Here is a 16,771-nt window from a genome sequence, read left to right as displayed (position 1 = left end):
AACTAAATAGTGGCGATGGTTACAACACTGTGAATGTACTAAATGCCTCTATACATTGTACAATTTAAAATGGCGAGTTTATATGTATTTTACCATAATGAAAAAGCAAAGAACATCCATCACTAACATGTTTCCAAGCATGGTCCTTAGACCACCTCTACCGGCAATACTCAAGACGCTTGATAAAAACGAAAATTCCTGGGCTCACCTGAGACTCACGACATCAGATTCCCAGCACCCCGTACAGTATTGTATTATCCTTTCAACAGCATCTCACATAACCTTTGCACACAGATTTTCAAATCAAACTAGAAAACTCTTGAGACAGGAACTCTCTGCTTTATGTCCCCAGCCTAACATAGGCCTGTCCAATGTAGGCTTTCTTATCGAATGAATAGGCAAATGTTAGTTTCTATTCGAAGGGGGCACAGAGTTCCTCTCCTCCAGGTTCTAGGACTATGTCAGTTACCAAGAAGGGTCCCTGTCTGTGTTTCCAGCCTAGTCTGTGAAAGTCTGAGCAATCCAGTGTCGGTCACTTTGTGAGTGTGCACCAGCGGCCTACGACGGGCACGGAGTCTCCGTAAATAAGGGCATGAAAGGCCACCCAGAGAATTCACAGACTTTCAAAAGAGCATCTCACCATCATCCCTTCAAACCTCCTGGTATTGCAAAGGGAGGTCCATACTTCGCATATTTTGTGCTGATTAAATTTATGGTCTTGGAAATCATCATTAGATGCAGAAGGAAGATATCAGTCAAATGAGTTTCATGGCACCGATTCCAATTAAGACTGCAAAAGTCTTGTTGTTAGCTTTGTGTGTCACTGTAAGTGGACAGGAGGGTTGTATCATCTCCTGAAGGTTTTTCATGTTAGGCACACAAAGTCAACAATCAGTCAACACTTGACATACGTTCGGATATCGTTAGCATAAAACGTTTAACTAACTTTTCAGTTTTCAAATGAACATTTCAAGTCCATGAGTGTCATATAGTACATACTTAATTTCTGCTGCGACAGGACCATCTGAGGAGAAGTGAGGATTGAATGAGGGAGTGAAGCGTTAAGAGACGAATGACAAAACAAAAACCCAGCACCACACCGTGTGGCCAGTACAGGTAACCTGAACAGGAAAAAGAGATTTCTGCACAGCATGGAGACGGTTCCCTTTCTGGACACCTGAGCAAATGCAACACATACTCTGTGACTACTTTGGTTCAAAAGTGCTTTCCTGCAGGGGTCCCGGAACAACTTCATTGGTCCAAAATATAACTGATCAGACAGAGTGTTGCTTGGAAGCAGCTGTGGGAGTGAGAATGTGGGCAGTCACACTTAAGGAGCAAAAGCTATTTCCAGGATTATCTTCTATGCTGGTTGGGCTTTGCCAATGATATGCAAATACTCATGGAGCAGCATCTACTACCTGCAAAGTGCTTTACACAGCGCTGTGGGAATTCGCAAAAGGCTTAAACTGTTCATGATCCCCAAAGGTTACAATCTGCTTTTAGAATTGAGCCATTCTGCTACACAAACAGATGTGCCTGGCTGAAGTATTTGCCGGGATTGGTGGACAGAAGACTGGAAAGGTGCCAAACTGTGGAGAGGAGGACCATTCAAGGCACAGGACACATTAAGGCAGCAGGTCTGTCTCACAAGAAAGCCTAAAACAGGATTTTGCATATCTCCACCACTACATTGAAGGCCACTCCAGGGGCCACCCCAATGTGTTCTTCTAAACTTATCTGACTCAGGAGCAATTCTCTGCGAACCTTGTTCTCAAACAAAATATTATGAAAGGTGGATTTTTACATAGTCTTGTTCATCTTTTGTGACCTTGAAGAAACATCTTAAGAACCACCACTAAACTTGTGGCATGAGAGACTCTGACCTACCAAGCAGTACATGGTTTAGATGCCGACATTTAACTACCAAACAGTTTTGTGGAATAAGCAAGTCACATGTCTCTTGTTTGGTGTAGGACAGGTTTGAACCTGTAAAGCAGGGTCCCTAAACAGCTTCCACCATTTCCACCCCACCAGCCCCTGCACCGGCCCCTGGGCTGGCCCTGGGCGTTTGGCAGCCTGCCTGTGGAAGGGGGCCGAGCAGGGTCTTCATGTGGTGTGCCGGGCCGGCTGAGGAAGGCCCGCTCTGCTTCCCCTGGAGAAGGCTTCAAAGGACGGAGGTAACTAATAAAAATAACCCCTTTAACCTTTCCAAGCGGTCATTAATTAATAAAGAACAACAGTCACTGTGCCTCCAGGCTGCTCTCGAGGAGAGGTCACGCGCGGGTACCCGGCGGGCTCTAAGAGGGTGGCAGTCTCCAGAAAAGAGGAGGATGTGTCTCGACAAAAACATAACCTGCCCCTAACGCCGGTCCCAGCGGGTCCTGGGTCAGAAGCCTCGCCGTGGGCGGCGGGCCCCCTGGCCTCGGTCCTCTCCCTAGGGGGTCGTGCCAGGCGCGCGGGGTTCTCCGCCGAGCGGCCCCCCAGCCCGCGCAGAGGCTCCGCCGGGAGACCTGGGCCGCCCCGCTCGGGCACCAGCCCCCGCGCCCGAGCCCCCGACGGCGGGCCGTGTGCGCCCCGCGCCCCGGGGCGGGCAGCGTCGGCCCCCGCGCGCTCGCCTCGCGCACCCGCCCGGGAAGCGTCAGGCAGAGGCGGGGTGCGGCGGTTAAAAGGCGCGGCAGGTGGGAGCCGGGCCCTGAGCGCCGCGGCCCGGAGCGCCGACTGCACACTGCGCGCGGCGGCCGAGCCGGCGGCGCGCCTGCCCCCTGCCTGTCCCCCGCCTGTGCCCCGCCTGCCCCCGCGCCCCGCGCCGGACCCCGCGCCCGCCGAGCAGGTAAGAGGGCGCCGGGCGCACTGCCACCGGGACGACGCCCCCGGGGCGCTGGCGGGCCGTGCGAGGCGGCGGGTCGCGGCGCCATCTCGGCCCCTCGGGCGGAGGAATCGCCTCCGAGATGCCGAGAGGTGAGGGCGGCAGCCTGTCGCCTCCTCGCCCTTGTCGCCTGTGTCGGCGAGCGCTCCCCGGGGGGCCCGGTGGCCGCGGGGCACACCGCCTCCAGGGGCTGCAGGTAGGGGTGGGCGTCCGCGTGGGTTGCCCAGGGCAACCTTATCGCTCGGGATCCGCATCCTCCGGGGCCGCGCGGCCCCGCGCCCTCTGCGTGCTGGTTCGACTTTTACCCCAGGTGGTCCCCCTTTGACTCGCACAACAGGTTTTATAAATGTGTCACCTCGTGTGTATAAATGGCTGGGGTGGGGACCTCTGCCCCTTCCCCCACTTCCTTCGCTGCGTTTTGGATTTTCTTAGTTTTTGTGGGTCACTCCCAAAGGCCCGCTTGGATTCGCCGGGGAGGAAAGCCAGTTCAAGAGAGGAAGGTTTAAGTTCAGCCAGACCCTGCGATTCGCGGCCAGTCTTTAAGTCCCTGGTAGAACTGACCCGTGTGGCTGCGTGATGCACACCCGGGGAACTTGTGAAACGGGGTGACAATAATACAATTACTGGACAACAATAATTAAGTGTCATTAGTGACACATCTCAGCTAAAAGGTGGAGGCGCCAGCGGTACTTCCTGTTTGGTGAAGCAGACCGGTCCCAGGTCTCCTGGCATCGTGGGTGTTTTGAACTGGGCTGGCCTCCCGTCCTGGAGAGCAGGACGAGTCTGAGGGGAGTGTGGCCTGAAAGCAGCTCCGGGTGCCTGGAGGGCGAGGGCCCGGCAGCCGCTGCACCCACTCTGCCCAGCAACCTGGGTGTCCCCTAGGTGCAGTCCCTGTCGGTTTAGTGCCTGTTTGACTAATCATGCACGTTCTTCTTTTCCTTCAGTGGACTTTATGCCGTAGAAGTATTTTCTTGCCCCAGTTCTGGTAGAATCTAGCCACTGTTCTAGAAGAAAATGTCCTGCCCCAGTGCAGTTTCCTTAGAATTGCGGGATGCTGCTCAAAACTGCTCCTGTGGAGAGCTTTGTCTGCTGTTTGGATCAGACAGAGCGTTTGGGGGTGTTGTCTGAACTCTGCCAAGGAGGGGAGAAGGCGGTTATGAAGAGAGAGCACATCACCCTCCAGCCTGTGACATAACTGGGGGCAGGGGGCAGAGGGCTCCCCATTGCCATCGCCTGGTGGCGGAAACCTGGAGGACACTAGTCAGTTCAGCTGCGTCACTGGTGCTTTTATTTGAGAACAAACTCTGTTACAGGTAATGGTGACTTCATTCTCTTTCTCGTACTTTTTCTCTTCTGAATTATAAGAGCGTTAAGGAGGAGAGCTACAATAAGTCTGACTAAACGATCTCAATAGAGTGACGGAAAAATTCTAACCAGCAAATCCTCACCGTGCATCTTTGATTCAATCTGAACATTCCAGGAGCTGGGAGTTTTGTCTACGTTAGTTAAAATGTTAAGTAGAATAAAATTGTGGGAAAATCATTTCGACCCAAGCTTCCTGGTCATGAGGGCATAATCCTTCCCATGGCTACATTATCGTGTTTTAAGATTTCCGTTTTACTTGCTTGATCCGTTAGAATGGAACTGGGTCCCCAAAGGGCCTTCCTTCATTTTTATTCCCAGGGTCATTTAACTCTGGTTAGACTTAGACGTGTGGGAGGAACATAGGTTTACTTGAATGAGAGGCTGCTTAATGCAAATTATTTTTTAAGTCTGAATTTTTAAATGGATTAAGAAATACACGTAATTCTATGAATCGTCCATTTTTATAGTTAGACTCCATAAACAGAAAAAAATTTTCATTTTTATTGAGTTAATTTTGAAGAAGTATATAAATCCTAAATCACTTTATTATTGGTCATTACTTTGATTTTTTAAAATTTCATTATTTTTATTTTTATTTGTTTTGAGGAAGATTGTCCCTGAGCTAACATCTGTGTCCAGCTTCCTCCATTTTATGTGTGGGAGGCCTGCCACAGCATGGCTTGATGAGCAGTGTGTAGGTCCACAGCTGGGACCCGAACCAGCGAACCCTGGGCTGCCAAAGCAGAGTGCGAACTTAACCGCTACACCACCAGGCCAGCCCCAACTGGTCATTACTTTGAAAGGACAGTTGATGAAATTGTCAGTCATTATATTTAAAAATTAGCTGTCCAGTTGTCCCATGGATGACCTGAAATTTCTAGAGACAAAAGATAAAGATTCTTCTTGATTAAGGAAAGAATTTGAGATTTTTTTTTTTTTTTTTAGACTGCTGATTTGGGGGGTAAGGGAGCATATCCAGGTTCTGAAATTCTCTACCTTTTTTTTAATGCTCGGGGAATGGGCTTGAGTATTATTATTATTATTTTGATAGGGAAAAGAATCCACACTAAGGATTTTATTTTGATTTTATTGTGTGTTTGAATTATGGAGCATCAGGAAACTGGCTGTCTCCAGACTTCGCTCATAACAGTGCTGGGGATGAAGGATAAATACCCACAAAGGTCCTACAGCAGCCCCAGGGGGAGGAGCTAAAGAAATATGCCACATTCTCCCGTTTTTTCCTCAACAGGTAACATCCTCACAGTCCTCCAGGAACAGCGCCGAGGTTTATACTCACGTTGTCACTGTGCACCCTTGCCTTCTAGGCAATCAAATGGTGAAGAAGAGGAAAGCCTAAGGCCCTTGAAGAGAGAACCTTGTCCTAATTCTTCTCGGGGTCGGTAAGCTGTGCATCCTTGGAAATAAGTCTCAGGGGTGCTTGTTTGGCCTTGATGCCGTTGCCTTTTGTCAATGCAGACTCTGCTGTCCAGAGCTGACGGGGCAGTTGTGGGGAATGTGTTCTTTTCTCCAGTCTATCAAAGGTCACTGAATGACTTTCAAAGGGCCATCCAAAGGGAATAGAACTATCTAGACAGATACTTTCCCCCTCTTGGTGTATGCTGAGGGCTAGCACTATCGTTTTTAGGGCTTTAGTTGTGGTTCTTTCATCAGTGAAACTAAAATGGCATTGTTAAGCAACCTAGTTACAATTAAATTCTGAAATAAGTTTTCAAACAATCAGGAAATTATATGACTGAAGCAGAATGCTAATCGGCAAATTATTTGAATTGTAAAAGGGAAGAACAGTCTATTTTCATAATACTGTGTGTATCATCAGAAGTAAGGTCCATGGTTAACTTATTTTTAGAGCTGAGTATTTCGGACGGTAGCTGTTGGACCACAAAGGCCACGTGGACTTCGCTATGGAGGGACCACAAAACCAGATACAGTTCAACTTTCTGAGCTTAAGTGTAACCGCATTCTTAGACATTAAAGACTACGGAAACTCAGCATATCTATTCTTTCCTTAAGTGAGAGCCAGAAAGGCACCAGTTAAAATAAACATCTCTGGTTTACAAAGAGTTAATGTTTTACTTTTTACTGAAAAAGCTCCCTCATTGGCTGCAACCTGCTTAAAGCATGAAAGGAAAGAGAGATTTTGTTTACTAATGCTAATTGCCAAGGGTTCCGATAGATGCAGTTATTTTAGAAAGTGATTTTCAAGAGTATTTGACCTTCAAGTTTTCTATAACCGAAATGTTCATGAACGGTTACCCCAGGAGTTGTGTTTTTACAGGGGAGAGGCTGAGGGTTGGGCCCCGAAGTCTCTTTGCCCCCAGCCAGGGTGGGCCTCGACCCACTGAGGGGTCAAGTCAGAGGAGCAAGTGGAGCCAAACGTTCGCCTTTCAAACATGCTGAATCACCGGTGTCTGTCAGCTGCCTCCTCCCCCAGGCCCCTCCTCTCCTGGGCTCCTGGAGGGGGAAGAGTGTCCTGGGCAGCCAGGCGTTACCAGTGACTGCAGCCAGGCGTCAGGAAGGTTGGGGCGGTCCAGCCCCAGAGCTGTCTCCTGATCCTTGTGAGGTGAGCTCCCCAACCCTTAGCCCGGGAAGAATGATATGCAGACAGACACTGGGACTTCACTGGCAAGACCCTCAGGAATGCCGTGAACCAGACAAAAGGGTGGAAAGAGAAGCTTTCACTGTAGGAAACACTGGTTGGTTTACTGACTGCCCTTCCCGCGGCACTTAGGGCAAGGGAATGATGGAGAATATGGAAAACAGCTCTTCCTTTTCCAGTCACTTCTACTTGCTAAATAATAGGGCCTTTGTTGCTCTTGCAGGAAGATACTGCGAATCAGATGATTTGTTTCCAGCCCGATTAATTGTCTTGAGTGACCAGTAGGCTAGACAAACTTGTATCTGGGTTTAATCGCTCATTTCTCATAGCGACTTAGGCATCTCGTCTCCTTTTCTTCCTTTAAGGGCACAGGTCAATTGCTGATTTTTAGTTGAAGTCAATAAGTATTGTAAAATAGATTATTGTCTGTTGAGCTTTGTTACTTTGATAGAACATCTTCAGAGCGTGTAATTAGGGAACCCAGAAAAGTCAAAAGAAATAACCAAAGCTACTGTCACCATAATTGACCCTGTTTTTAAAGACGGAGAAGCCCAAAGGAGCCGAAGTGAAGGATCCTGCTTCTAGGAAGCTGGGACAATACTCTGGGGGGGAATTCTGACCTCCTGACCTCATCCTTGACTTCAGCCTCTCCAGACTCATTCAGCTAAGCTGGCCTTTGTGCCTTGATGGGTCTGCTTCCTAGAAGGCAGGTCCTTGGCCCCCACAGGTGTGTAGTGTTCAGGCGAGCTACAGTGAGAGAGCTCAGAGGGAAAACAGCCTTCCTACCTGTGGGCGAGTCTGAATTCTCTGCACTTTGGGGGGTTTGAGAAAATGTGAACTTTGATAAATCAAGAACTCACTGATTGGGCATTTAATTAACCGAACTTCCGTGGGAGATGTTTATTGGCTGACTAGAGAACATCTTCATTTTATAGACAAACGAGACTAACCCCCTAGGGTAAGAGCTGCTGAAAGCTGTGTTAAACATGAAGATGTATATGTTCCCATCTCCCCGCTGGGCACATCCTGAAATGTTTCTGGGACAGAACAGCAATAATTAGGAAAATTTAATATAATGACTTTTATCAGGGACTAAAAATTAATTACATAATTCATATTATCTAAAATGACTTTTTATATCAAAGATGCATTTACTCTGGACCTTAGAAATCTCTTTAGGCCATGGATAAGTGCTATATGAAAGAGAGGCTTCAATAAATACACTTTAATTATGGAACCTTGAGAACATTACTCCTGAATGAGGCCCCTCTGCATTACCCCTGACAGACACTCACACAGCCTCTGATTAATGCTTTAAGGATGAGAAACCACAACTTGAAAGAGTTTGTGTTTAAAGAGTTGTGCCTATTTAATTTCCTCAGCTTTTTTTTTAAAAAGCGAAAGCTGGCTTTCTGTTAACTCTACCGTTGGGTCCACTGCTTAGTCCTAGATCACACAAACATCAAATCCTTCTGACACGCATACCAGGCTTGCTGCCATGTGCCTCGTAGTCATCCTCAAGCTGAAGGGTTCCAGCTCCCTCAGCTGCTTCTCCTGGGAGCTTCCTTCTGAGCTCCGCCGCCTGGCTGCACTCCTGCAGACACCCTCCAGCGCGCCAGCGTGCTGGTGTCTTCTTGAAAAGTGAACAGAACACTTCAGATGTGGGCTGCCCCGGGAGCCGGGCACTCTGCTCTCTTCATATAGCCTCAGCTTCAGTTTCTTTTCAGCATCCTTGTTGTATGGCACAAATATCCTGCTTATAACGATATTCCTTATAAGGAATACTGATATTCCTTAATTACAATGTGAGGATGTAGTTACTGAATGAACCCTGAAAATACAACTAACTTGCTGATGATATGAGGGTCATCTATAAACATCATTTTGATACTAAGATGTGCTATTGCCATCATCATGGTCACTGTTAGCATACTAAAAGCAACTCTTTAGAAAGAGGTTCAGTGATGCTGTTGGAGCATTTTGCTGGGGGCTCAACAGGAAGTTCCCTCATTCGTATATGTACACTGTCTCTTATTTATCCTTCTCCAGGTGTCTGCCCTGCTCTCATTCTGAATCATAACATTCTGACCCCCTTTCAGTAGATCTCTCAGTACTCTAACTTTCAGTTCTTCTGAGGATGGAGTCTGGAGCTCTTTCTCAGAAAGTCGACACTAGCTCCCTACCTCTCTTGTACTATATTTTTAGAAATAATTTTTTAAGTAATTTCTCTTTGATAAAGTAGGGGAAGCAACATAAGAGTTTCTGCCTTTTATTTGTTATTAATTAAAATTATCCCATGTACTCCAAGCATTGTGCCCACCTCTTTTTTTTCTTTTGACTGGAGTATCTAATTTTTATGTTTTTTGTTTTTAATTTTATTTTCCCTTGTTTTTTTTGGTAAAGTTTGGCCCATTTAGTGTTTAAGCTTCCTGACATTGCTTTTACAGGTTTGGGCCCCTCCTCCTGTGTGTGGTGATCTGAGTTGTCCTCCATCTTTTGTCACTTTAAAATCTGAGCTCCTCAGGCTGGCCAAGGCCCTCCCTTCCTTTGCTGACTCTCTCAGACCCTTACTGACACACTTAGGAACCCTCATTCCTGCTTTACAAGTCTTCAGCTATGGAATTCTCTCTCTCTCTTATTTTTCATTTAAAAAATTAATATACTTCCCTGAAGTCTGGGCTAAGTTAAAACCATTATTTGAGTTTTCCCGTTTGTGCCCCAGTGTAAGCTTTTAGCTCAGTTTTGGTTTGGATGTAACAATCCAAATGCTCTTATCATATTCTGTCTTAAAACTTTTCCTGCTCCATGGTGTTTGAACAACGTCTGAGATCTATAAACGTTCTGAAGTCCTTTACTTTTTTCTGGCTAATGGAGTTGGAATAGGCCGGTGTGCACTAAAGCCTTCAGTTTGACCCAAAAATATTTCTCTCAGGCTCCTTATTGCCAGCTGCACCTCCTTTACTGTTGGCCGGCCTCCGGGGCCTGGGAGCCCTAAGGAGTCTGAGTGTGCCGGTTTGTTTAAGTGCTGTTCTTTGACTCCTTCTTATGGATTATTCAGAAGGGAAGAATCTGGAATGTGAAATTCCGCCATCGCTTTATCCTGTCTTCGATAATCAAGTGCAGGGGCAGGTACTGAAGGGTGGCCACCTCGCCCCACCCCATTCTGCCCATTGACATGTGCTGTGCTCCCACTCTGCATAGCTGTGATCCAGCACCTTTGCCAAGTCCACTGACGGGAAGGCATTTCTGTCTGGAAGGCTCCTCAGCGCCTCTGGTCGTGATTCCTCCTGCCTCACAACTGTACTGAGAACCTACTGAGTCTAGGAACCAGACTGTGCCTTGGGATTCAAAGATGAAATAGCTGACATCTATACACAGTTGACGCTCAATAAATGCTGAGGGAAGGCTTGGCGGTTGTTATTTACTTGGCTTTGGCAATGAGATGAAAGGGAGGAGTTTTCCTATATGTTTGCTCCGCATGTTTTGGGAAGAGGAAAAGGCAATTGGAGAGACTCGTGATGGGGACATTTCTGGCTGTGCCCCTGCTCGCGCCCTCCTTCACTCCCTTTCCACAGCATGTGCCCCCCACTTCCAGTGCCTCCTTCAGACAGAGGAGGATCCACACACACGTATAAGGTGGGTGCTGGCATTGCTTCCTTAGATCTCATGTCTTTCTGAGAAAAATGTGGTGTCTAAAAGCCAAACCAAGGGCAAAAGACCAACTTTTCAGGAAGCCACCTAAAATGGGAGTGTGCCTCTTACAATATGGACCGGCTGACTGTATTGAAGTCTAAAGATCTTGCTTCTGGGGCACACATGAGCACCTCATTCAGCGGCTGAGTGCTGGGCACTCCTGGAGGGGCTGAGGCTGCTTCAAAGAGCAACCAACCTGATGCAGAGGAGGCAGACCTGTGGAGGAGGGAACAGGCCCCGGGAGGGAGGCGGGCAGCCGGAGAAGGCGAGGCCTGACTCCCATGTGCTCCGCGTGCGTTCAGGTGCAAGAGTCTCTCTAAGGTGGATCAGCAAAAGGACTTTAGTGACTCCCTCATCCCCTGAGAGGGGCTGTGAAAAATTATGAGTGTGTTTTTCTGAAGAAAGGGTCTTTTACTTTCAGAAGCTTCTCAGTGGCTTCATTAGTCACCCCCTTCTTTTTTAAGGAGAATGCTGACCGGTTCTTTAGTCTTCTCTGGCAGTGGAGGATAAGGAGGCATGTATTTGCCTTGTAGCTGAAGTTTCTGCAGAAGTCAGGCGGTCCTCTCAGGCCGTGAAATCCGTAGTGAGCAGCGAGGGAGGCTCCGCGTGGCCACGCAGCCGGTTCCTCCATCCATGGCACTCAGTGTGCGTGGGACCTGTTGGGGAGGGAAAGCCGACACTGGCCCTGGTCACAAAGGAGAACAAACAAGCACTTTTTGTGAAAGCTTGTGATTCTCTTTGAAGAGAATCTTCCAGTAGTTTATGATATTAGGTTTCCTAAGAACACATGATTATAGCAAATGTGCTTCAAGCTAGCAATAGATAGAAATATTTAAAGTAAACTAATCAGTGTTTAGTTTTTTTTTCCCTTAGTCTGCTGGGTGAAGCAGATTACGTCATTCCAATGAATGATTTTTTCTTGGATAAGCCATTCTATGAGTTAAATCTACTGTGGGACCTCTGTGATCCCTTGGGCAAAATCAAAGTGATGCGACATGGGTTTACATAGTGATTAGAAGGGAACTTGGAAATGACTTTGCTTACCCAAGTTCCTGGAGTCATGGCAACCAGCAGCCTAATAGATAATCTGAATTCAGTGAAATCAAGATCATCTTAAACTCCCCAACAGTCATTTCTGGTTCAGAAACGTTAGGAGGTTTCTAGAGTGAGCATTCCTACTACTAGCATTTAGGGGTTGAAGCTGCAAAGTATCACAACATGCTTTAAGAGAAATTTGCTTCAGTCTCCAGATCACCATACTGTTTACTAAAATCAAAGGAACTCTCCATTAATTAACCTTTGCTAATTTTTGTCTGTTTAGGCATAAACCAGCACGATGGACTGGGGTACCCTGCACACTTTCATCGGGGGTGTGAACAAGCACTCCACCAGCATCGGGAAGGTGTGGATCACTGTCATCTTCATTTTCCGTGTCATGATCCTTGTAGTGGCTGCTCAAGAAGTGTGGGGTGACGAACAGGATGATTTTGTCTGCAACACTCTGCAACCCGGATGCAAAAACGTGTGCTATGATCACTTTTTCCCCGTGTCCCACATCCGGCTGTGGGCCCTGCAGCTCATCTTCGTCTCCACCCCGGCCCTGCTGGTAGCCATGCATGTCGCCTACTACAGACATGAGACCGCCCGCAAGTTTAGGCGAGGAGAGAAGAGGAATGAATTCAAAGACTTAGAAGACATCAAAAAGCAGAAAGTTCGGATAGAGGGCTCCCTGTGGTGGACATACACCAGCAGCATCTTTTTCCGGATCATCTTTGAGGCAGCCTTCATGTACGTGTTTTACTTCCTTTACAATGGGTACCACCTGCCCTGGGTGCTGAAATGTGGGATCGACCCTTGCCCCAATCTTGTCGACTGCTTTATTTCTAGACCTACTGAGAAAACTGTGTTTACCGTTTTTATGATCTCTGCCTCTGTGATATGCATGCTGCTTAATGTGGCCGAGTTGTGTTACCTGCTGCTGAAAGTATGTTTTAGGAGATCAAAAAGAGGACAGACCCAAAGAAATCACCCCAATCATGCCCTAAAAGAGAGTAAGCAAAATGAAATGAATGAGCTGATTTCAGATAGTGGTCAAAATGCAACCACAGGTTTTCCAAGTTAAACATTTCAAAATTCAATGTAACTGACTCATAACAAAACTGTTGTGTTCTCCTGAAGGCAGTGGCAGCCTGAAGACCCCCTCTGGGCTGAAAACTTTGTCTTTATAAATAGTTTTCATAATACATAGATACTTGAGTTAACTTTTTGTAGAATAATTGTGCCATTAATATGCAACATAATCACATATGTGGGCCGTCTCTGAAAACTAAGACGGGATGACAACTGTGCCTTGAGTAGCTCTAACACGTGCAAGTGGGCTGTCTGACATAGTGGGTATTTCCTGAAAATTTAAGTAGGCTACTGTTGTTGATAAAAAACATTTATGTAGAAATTGATACTTTTATTAGTAAAAGATTTTTTATAGGATTGAATGTTTTAGTTCTGACTTTGAATTTATGTATTTTTATAATGACTGGTCTTCCTTACCTGGAAAAACATACCATGTTAATTTTAGAATTGTTCCATAAGTATCTAAATTTTGAACTTACAGAGGGTCTATCTTGTTGTAAATATTGTTTTGAATTGTCTATTGACAAATGTATGAACTATCTTGATACTCTTAAGGTGGAACGTGTTCATCATACCATATGTTTTTACTGCTTTGTCAATGTCGACCGAGCTGTGTAGAAGCGGGAAGCTTTTTAAAACTAGCCTATTTCAGTCATTGTGAACAGCTGACACGTGAATATGGTCGCCTCAATAAAGATCAGCCCCATTGCTTAAGCCTTCCTACGCATTCTGGGTTTCTGTTCACTGTGGGTCAGGCGCCCTCGTCCTAGTGGTGTGAGGATTCCGTTGGGTTCCTTCTGCTGGGACCTGCCAGTTGGCGGGTTGCTGGGAGTTCAGCTGGGACTCGTGCCTTCTCACATCAGATGAGCAGAGGCTCAGTTGAGCAGCCCACCCAGTCCTCAGTTGGGAGAGGAGTTGGCTGCTTTAGGACACAGCACATGCCCCCTGGGCTGGTTCAGGCTTGACAGAGAGGAGGCTGGGGAAGTTCTCAGCAGCCCTCAGACACAGCTTGCCTCAGAGGGCTCACTGCCTGAGTCCTTCAGCCCTTGGTGACAGAAAAGCACCCACAGCCTCGCACCCATCGATGGGGAAACCTTTCTGCCCAGGGTGGGTGTCAGTGAGTCGGTAGCAGACTGGTCACTCTGGAGTAATGATACACACGTGAATGCAACACCTGTGTAAAGTAACGTAATTAGCACGGCATATTATGCATGGGGAAATCTAGGGAGTGATGAATATGCATGAGAGCTTGACGCGGCACCATGATCTCAAGACGTCTCTCCCAAAATACAAAAAAATAATTCTCATTTTCTTCAGAGTCCAAAGCAAATTCCAGACCTACCATTTCATCCATAAATATTTTAGTAGCAATCTATAAAAAGTAAGGACTAACCTTATAAAACAAAACTATAATTCCATCACACTAAAAAATCTAGTGAGCACTCATAATTCCTCCTTGGCCTATAATGTTCTTTCTTTTTAAAGCTGTTTGAATGGGTATCAAATGGAGGAAGTGGGGAAGGATCGAGGGCCGATAAAACAGGCTTGGTGACAGTCCCAATCCGTACGGAAGAGGGACTGACTTCCCTCCATGCTCTTGGGAGCCCTGGCCCCCTCACGACAGCCCTGCCTGGTTGGTCCCTCCTTTCTCTTCTGTTTCCATCTCTTCCTCTCCTTTGGTTGCTTTGTGCTCTTTAACCTCTCCAAATGTTCCTTCCCTCGAGCTGTCTCTCTCGCCATCCCATCCAGGTCTGAGGGTGGTGGGCCGTACTGGCTGCCAACACACTCCCTCCCCACCTGCATTTCAGCACCTTAATCTGGGCCCACCCTCGCCATGGCACCCCTGCCGTGATCAGCACCAATGACTTTCTGAACAATAAATCTAATGGCTTCTTATCAGTCGTCATCGTCTTAAAACTCTTTTGAGATCTTTTTCTGGATTCCAAGACACTGCCCAACCTAATCTTGGGTTTCCACCTCCAACTGCTCAGGCTCCTGCACTGGCTTCTCTCTTTCACCCCCTTCCTTGGGTGAAGACCATCTCTTTCCTCACCCTTCACTCTTCCTTAGCAATTTCATTTACTGTACAATTACTCTATGAGATATCGTCCCATTTCACAGATGAGGACACTGAGGCTCAGAGAGGTTAAATAACTTACCCAAGGTCACATAACTGATAAGTAGTAGAGCCAAGATTCAATACAGGTTCAACTGTCTCCAAAGCCAATGGCTTAACTACCACATTGCACCACCTCCCACAGCTCCATACTTGACAACCACGTGTAATGCATAGAGTTAAGAAACCACATGCACCTCTCATCGAGCTCCAACAATTATCTATTCATGCCTATTCACTTTCCAGTAGACTGTCCCCTACTCTGGATTACTCTAAGGCAAATCCCACACATATAATTTCATCTGTAAATATTACAGTATGGATCTTTTAAGATTATGGACTAACCTTTTAAAACAAAAAACACAATGCCACCATCACACTAAAAAATCCAGTCAGCGTTCATAATTCCCCATTGTCCTTCAAATACTCCTTTTAAAAAATTTTTTTTGTTAAACTTGTTATTTTGAGATAATTTTGGATTCCCCTGTATGTGTAAGAAATAATACAGAGATCCCACATGCTCTTTGCGCAGTTTTCCCCAATGGTGACATCCGTAAAACTATAGTACAAGATCTCAACCAGTCTATCGACATTGATGCAGTCAAGATACAGACCATTTCCATCACCATAAGGATCCCTCAGGTTACACTTTTCTACCCACACCCAATTCCCTCCTATCCCCACCCCCACCCCCCACATCCCTCCTTAGCTCCTGGAAACCGCTAATCTGCTTACCATTTATATAGTTTTGTCATTTCAAGAATGTTAATAAAAGGAATCATACAGTATGGAACTGTTGAGATTGGATATTTTTCCTCAGCACAGCTCTCTGAAGATTCATCTGGGTCGTTGTGTGCACCAACAGTTTGCTCCTTTTTATTGCTGGGTAATATGCCATGGTATGTATGTGCCATGCTTTGTTTAACCATTCACCTGTTGAAAGACATCTGGGCTGTCTCCAGTTTTGGGCTTATGTGAAAAATACGAACATTCATGTGCAGGTTTTTCTGTGAACACAAGTCTTCATTTCTCTATAATATATATTCAGGAATCCAGTTACTGGGCTGTATGGTAGTTGCACATTTCATTTTTAAAGAAACTCCCAAACTGTTTTCCAGAGTAACTGCACCATTATACATTCCCACCAGCAGTGTATGAGTGGTCCCCTTTTTCCTCATCCTCACCAGCATTTGGTGGTGTCACTATTTTTTGTTTTAGCCATTCTGATAGATGTGTTTAATTTGCATTTTCCTATGCCTAATGGAGTTGAACATCTTTTCATGTGCTTGTTTGCCATCTCTATATCCTCTTCATGTCTTTTGCCCATTTTCTAACTGGATTGTTGTTTTTCTACTGTTGAGTTTTGAGAGTTCTATATGTGTTCTAGATAATGGTCCTTGGATAGATACGTGGTTTGTAAATATTTTTTTCCATTCTGTAGCTTTTCTTTTCATCTTTTTAACGGGGTCTTTTGCAGAGTAATAGCTTTCCATTTTAATGAAGTCCAATTTATCAATTTTTTCTTTTATGGATTGTGTTTTCAATGTCAAGTCTAAGAACTCTTTGCCACGCCTTATATCCCAAAGATTTTCTCCTATTTTTTTTCTAAAAGCTGTATAGTTTTATGCTTTACATTTAAGCCAGTGGTCCATTTTGTGTGAATTCTTATAAAAAATCTGAAGCTTAAGTTGAGGTTCATTTTTCAGCCTGTAGCTGTCCAGTTGCTCCAACGCCATTTGGTGAAAATCTGTCTTCTCTCCACTAAATTGCTTTTGCACCTTTGTCAAAAGTCAATTGGGCATATTTGTGTGGGGCTATTTCTGGATTTTCTGTTCTGTGCCATTGATCTGCATGTTTATCCCTCTACCAATACCAATAGTCTTGATTATTGTACTATATAAGTAAGTCTTGAAATCTGCTAGAGTGATTCCTCCTACTTTATTCTTCTTTTTCAAGTTGCTTTAGCCATTCTAGTTCCTTT

General features: G+C 45.9%; 1 protein-coding gene across 27 annotated transcripts; it reads left to right on the top strand.

Moving 5' to 3' along the window:
- Positions 1-1,969: 1,969 nt before the first annotated feature.
- GJB6 (gap junction protein beta 6) lies at positions 1,970-13,393 on the top strand. Of its 27 annotated transcripts, none has more exons than XM_070520348.1 (5): positions 2,696-2,833; positions 5,484-5,630; positions 6,531-6,815; positions 10,053-10,487; positions 11,866-13,393. In XM_070520348.1, exon 5 carries the CDS (start codon positions 11,881-11,883, stop codon positions 12,664-12,666), a length of 786 nt encoding a protein of 261 aa, XP_070376449.1. In that variant the 5' UTR covers positions 2,696-2,833; positions 5,484-5,630; positions 6,531-6,815; positions 10,053-10,487; positions 11,866-11,880; the 3' UTR covers positions 12,667-13,393. The 27 variants fall into 27 exon arrangements, with proteins under 27 accessions (XP_070376443.1, XP_070376456.1, XP_070376463.1 ...); XM_070520345.1 differs by having other exon boundaries at positions 5,484-5,634; XM_070520359.1 differs by lacking the exon at positions 6,531-6,815 and adding an exon at positions 3,814-4,182 and having other exon boundaries at positions 2,698-2,833; positions 5,560-5,634.
- The last annotated feature ends 3,378 nt before the right edge of the window (positions 13,394-16,771 follow it).

The sequence above is a fragment of the Equus asinus genome, chromosome 11 (assembly GCF_041296235.1).
Source record: "Equus asinus isolate D_3611 breed Donkey chromosome 11, EquAss-T2T_v2, whole genome shotgun sequence".
In the NCBI taxonomy this organism is placed as follows: domain Eukaryota; kingdom Metazoa; phylum Chordata; class Mammalia; order Perissodactyla; family Equidae; genus Equus; species Equus asinus.
The sequence above is the reverse complement of the archived record's forward strand: the minus strand, read 5'-3'. Positions and strand labels throughout refer to the sequence as shown.

Excerpts from the sequence above, each read along its gene's own strand:
- GJB6 (XM_070520342.1), top strand. The coding sequence starts at position 11,881 with ATGGACTGGGGTACCCTGCACACTTTCATCGGGGGTGTGAACAAGCAC.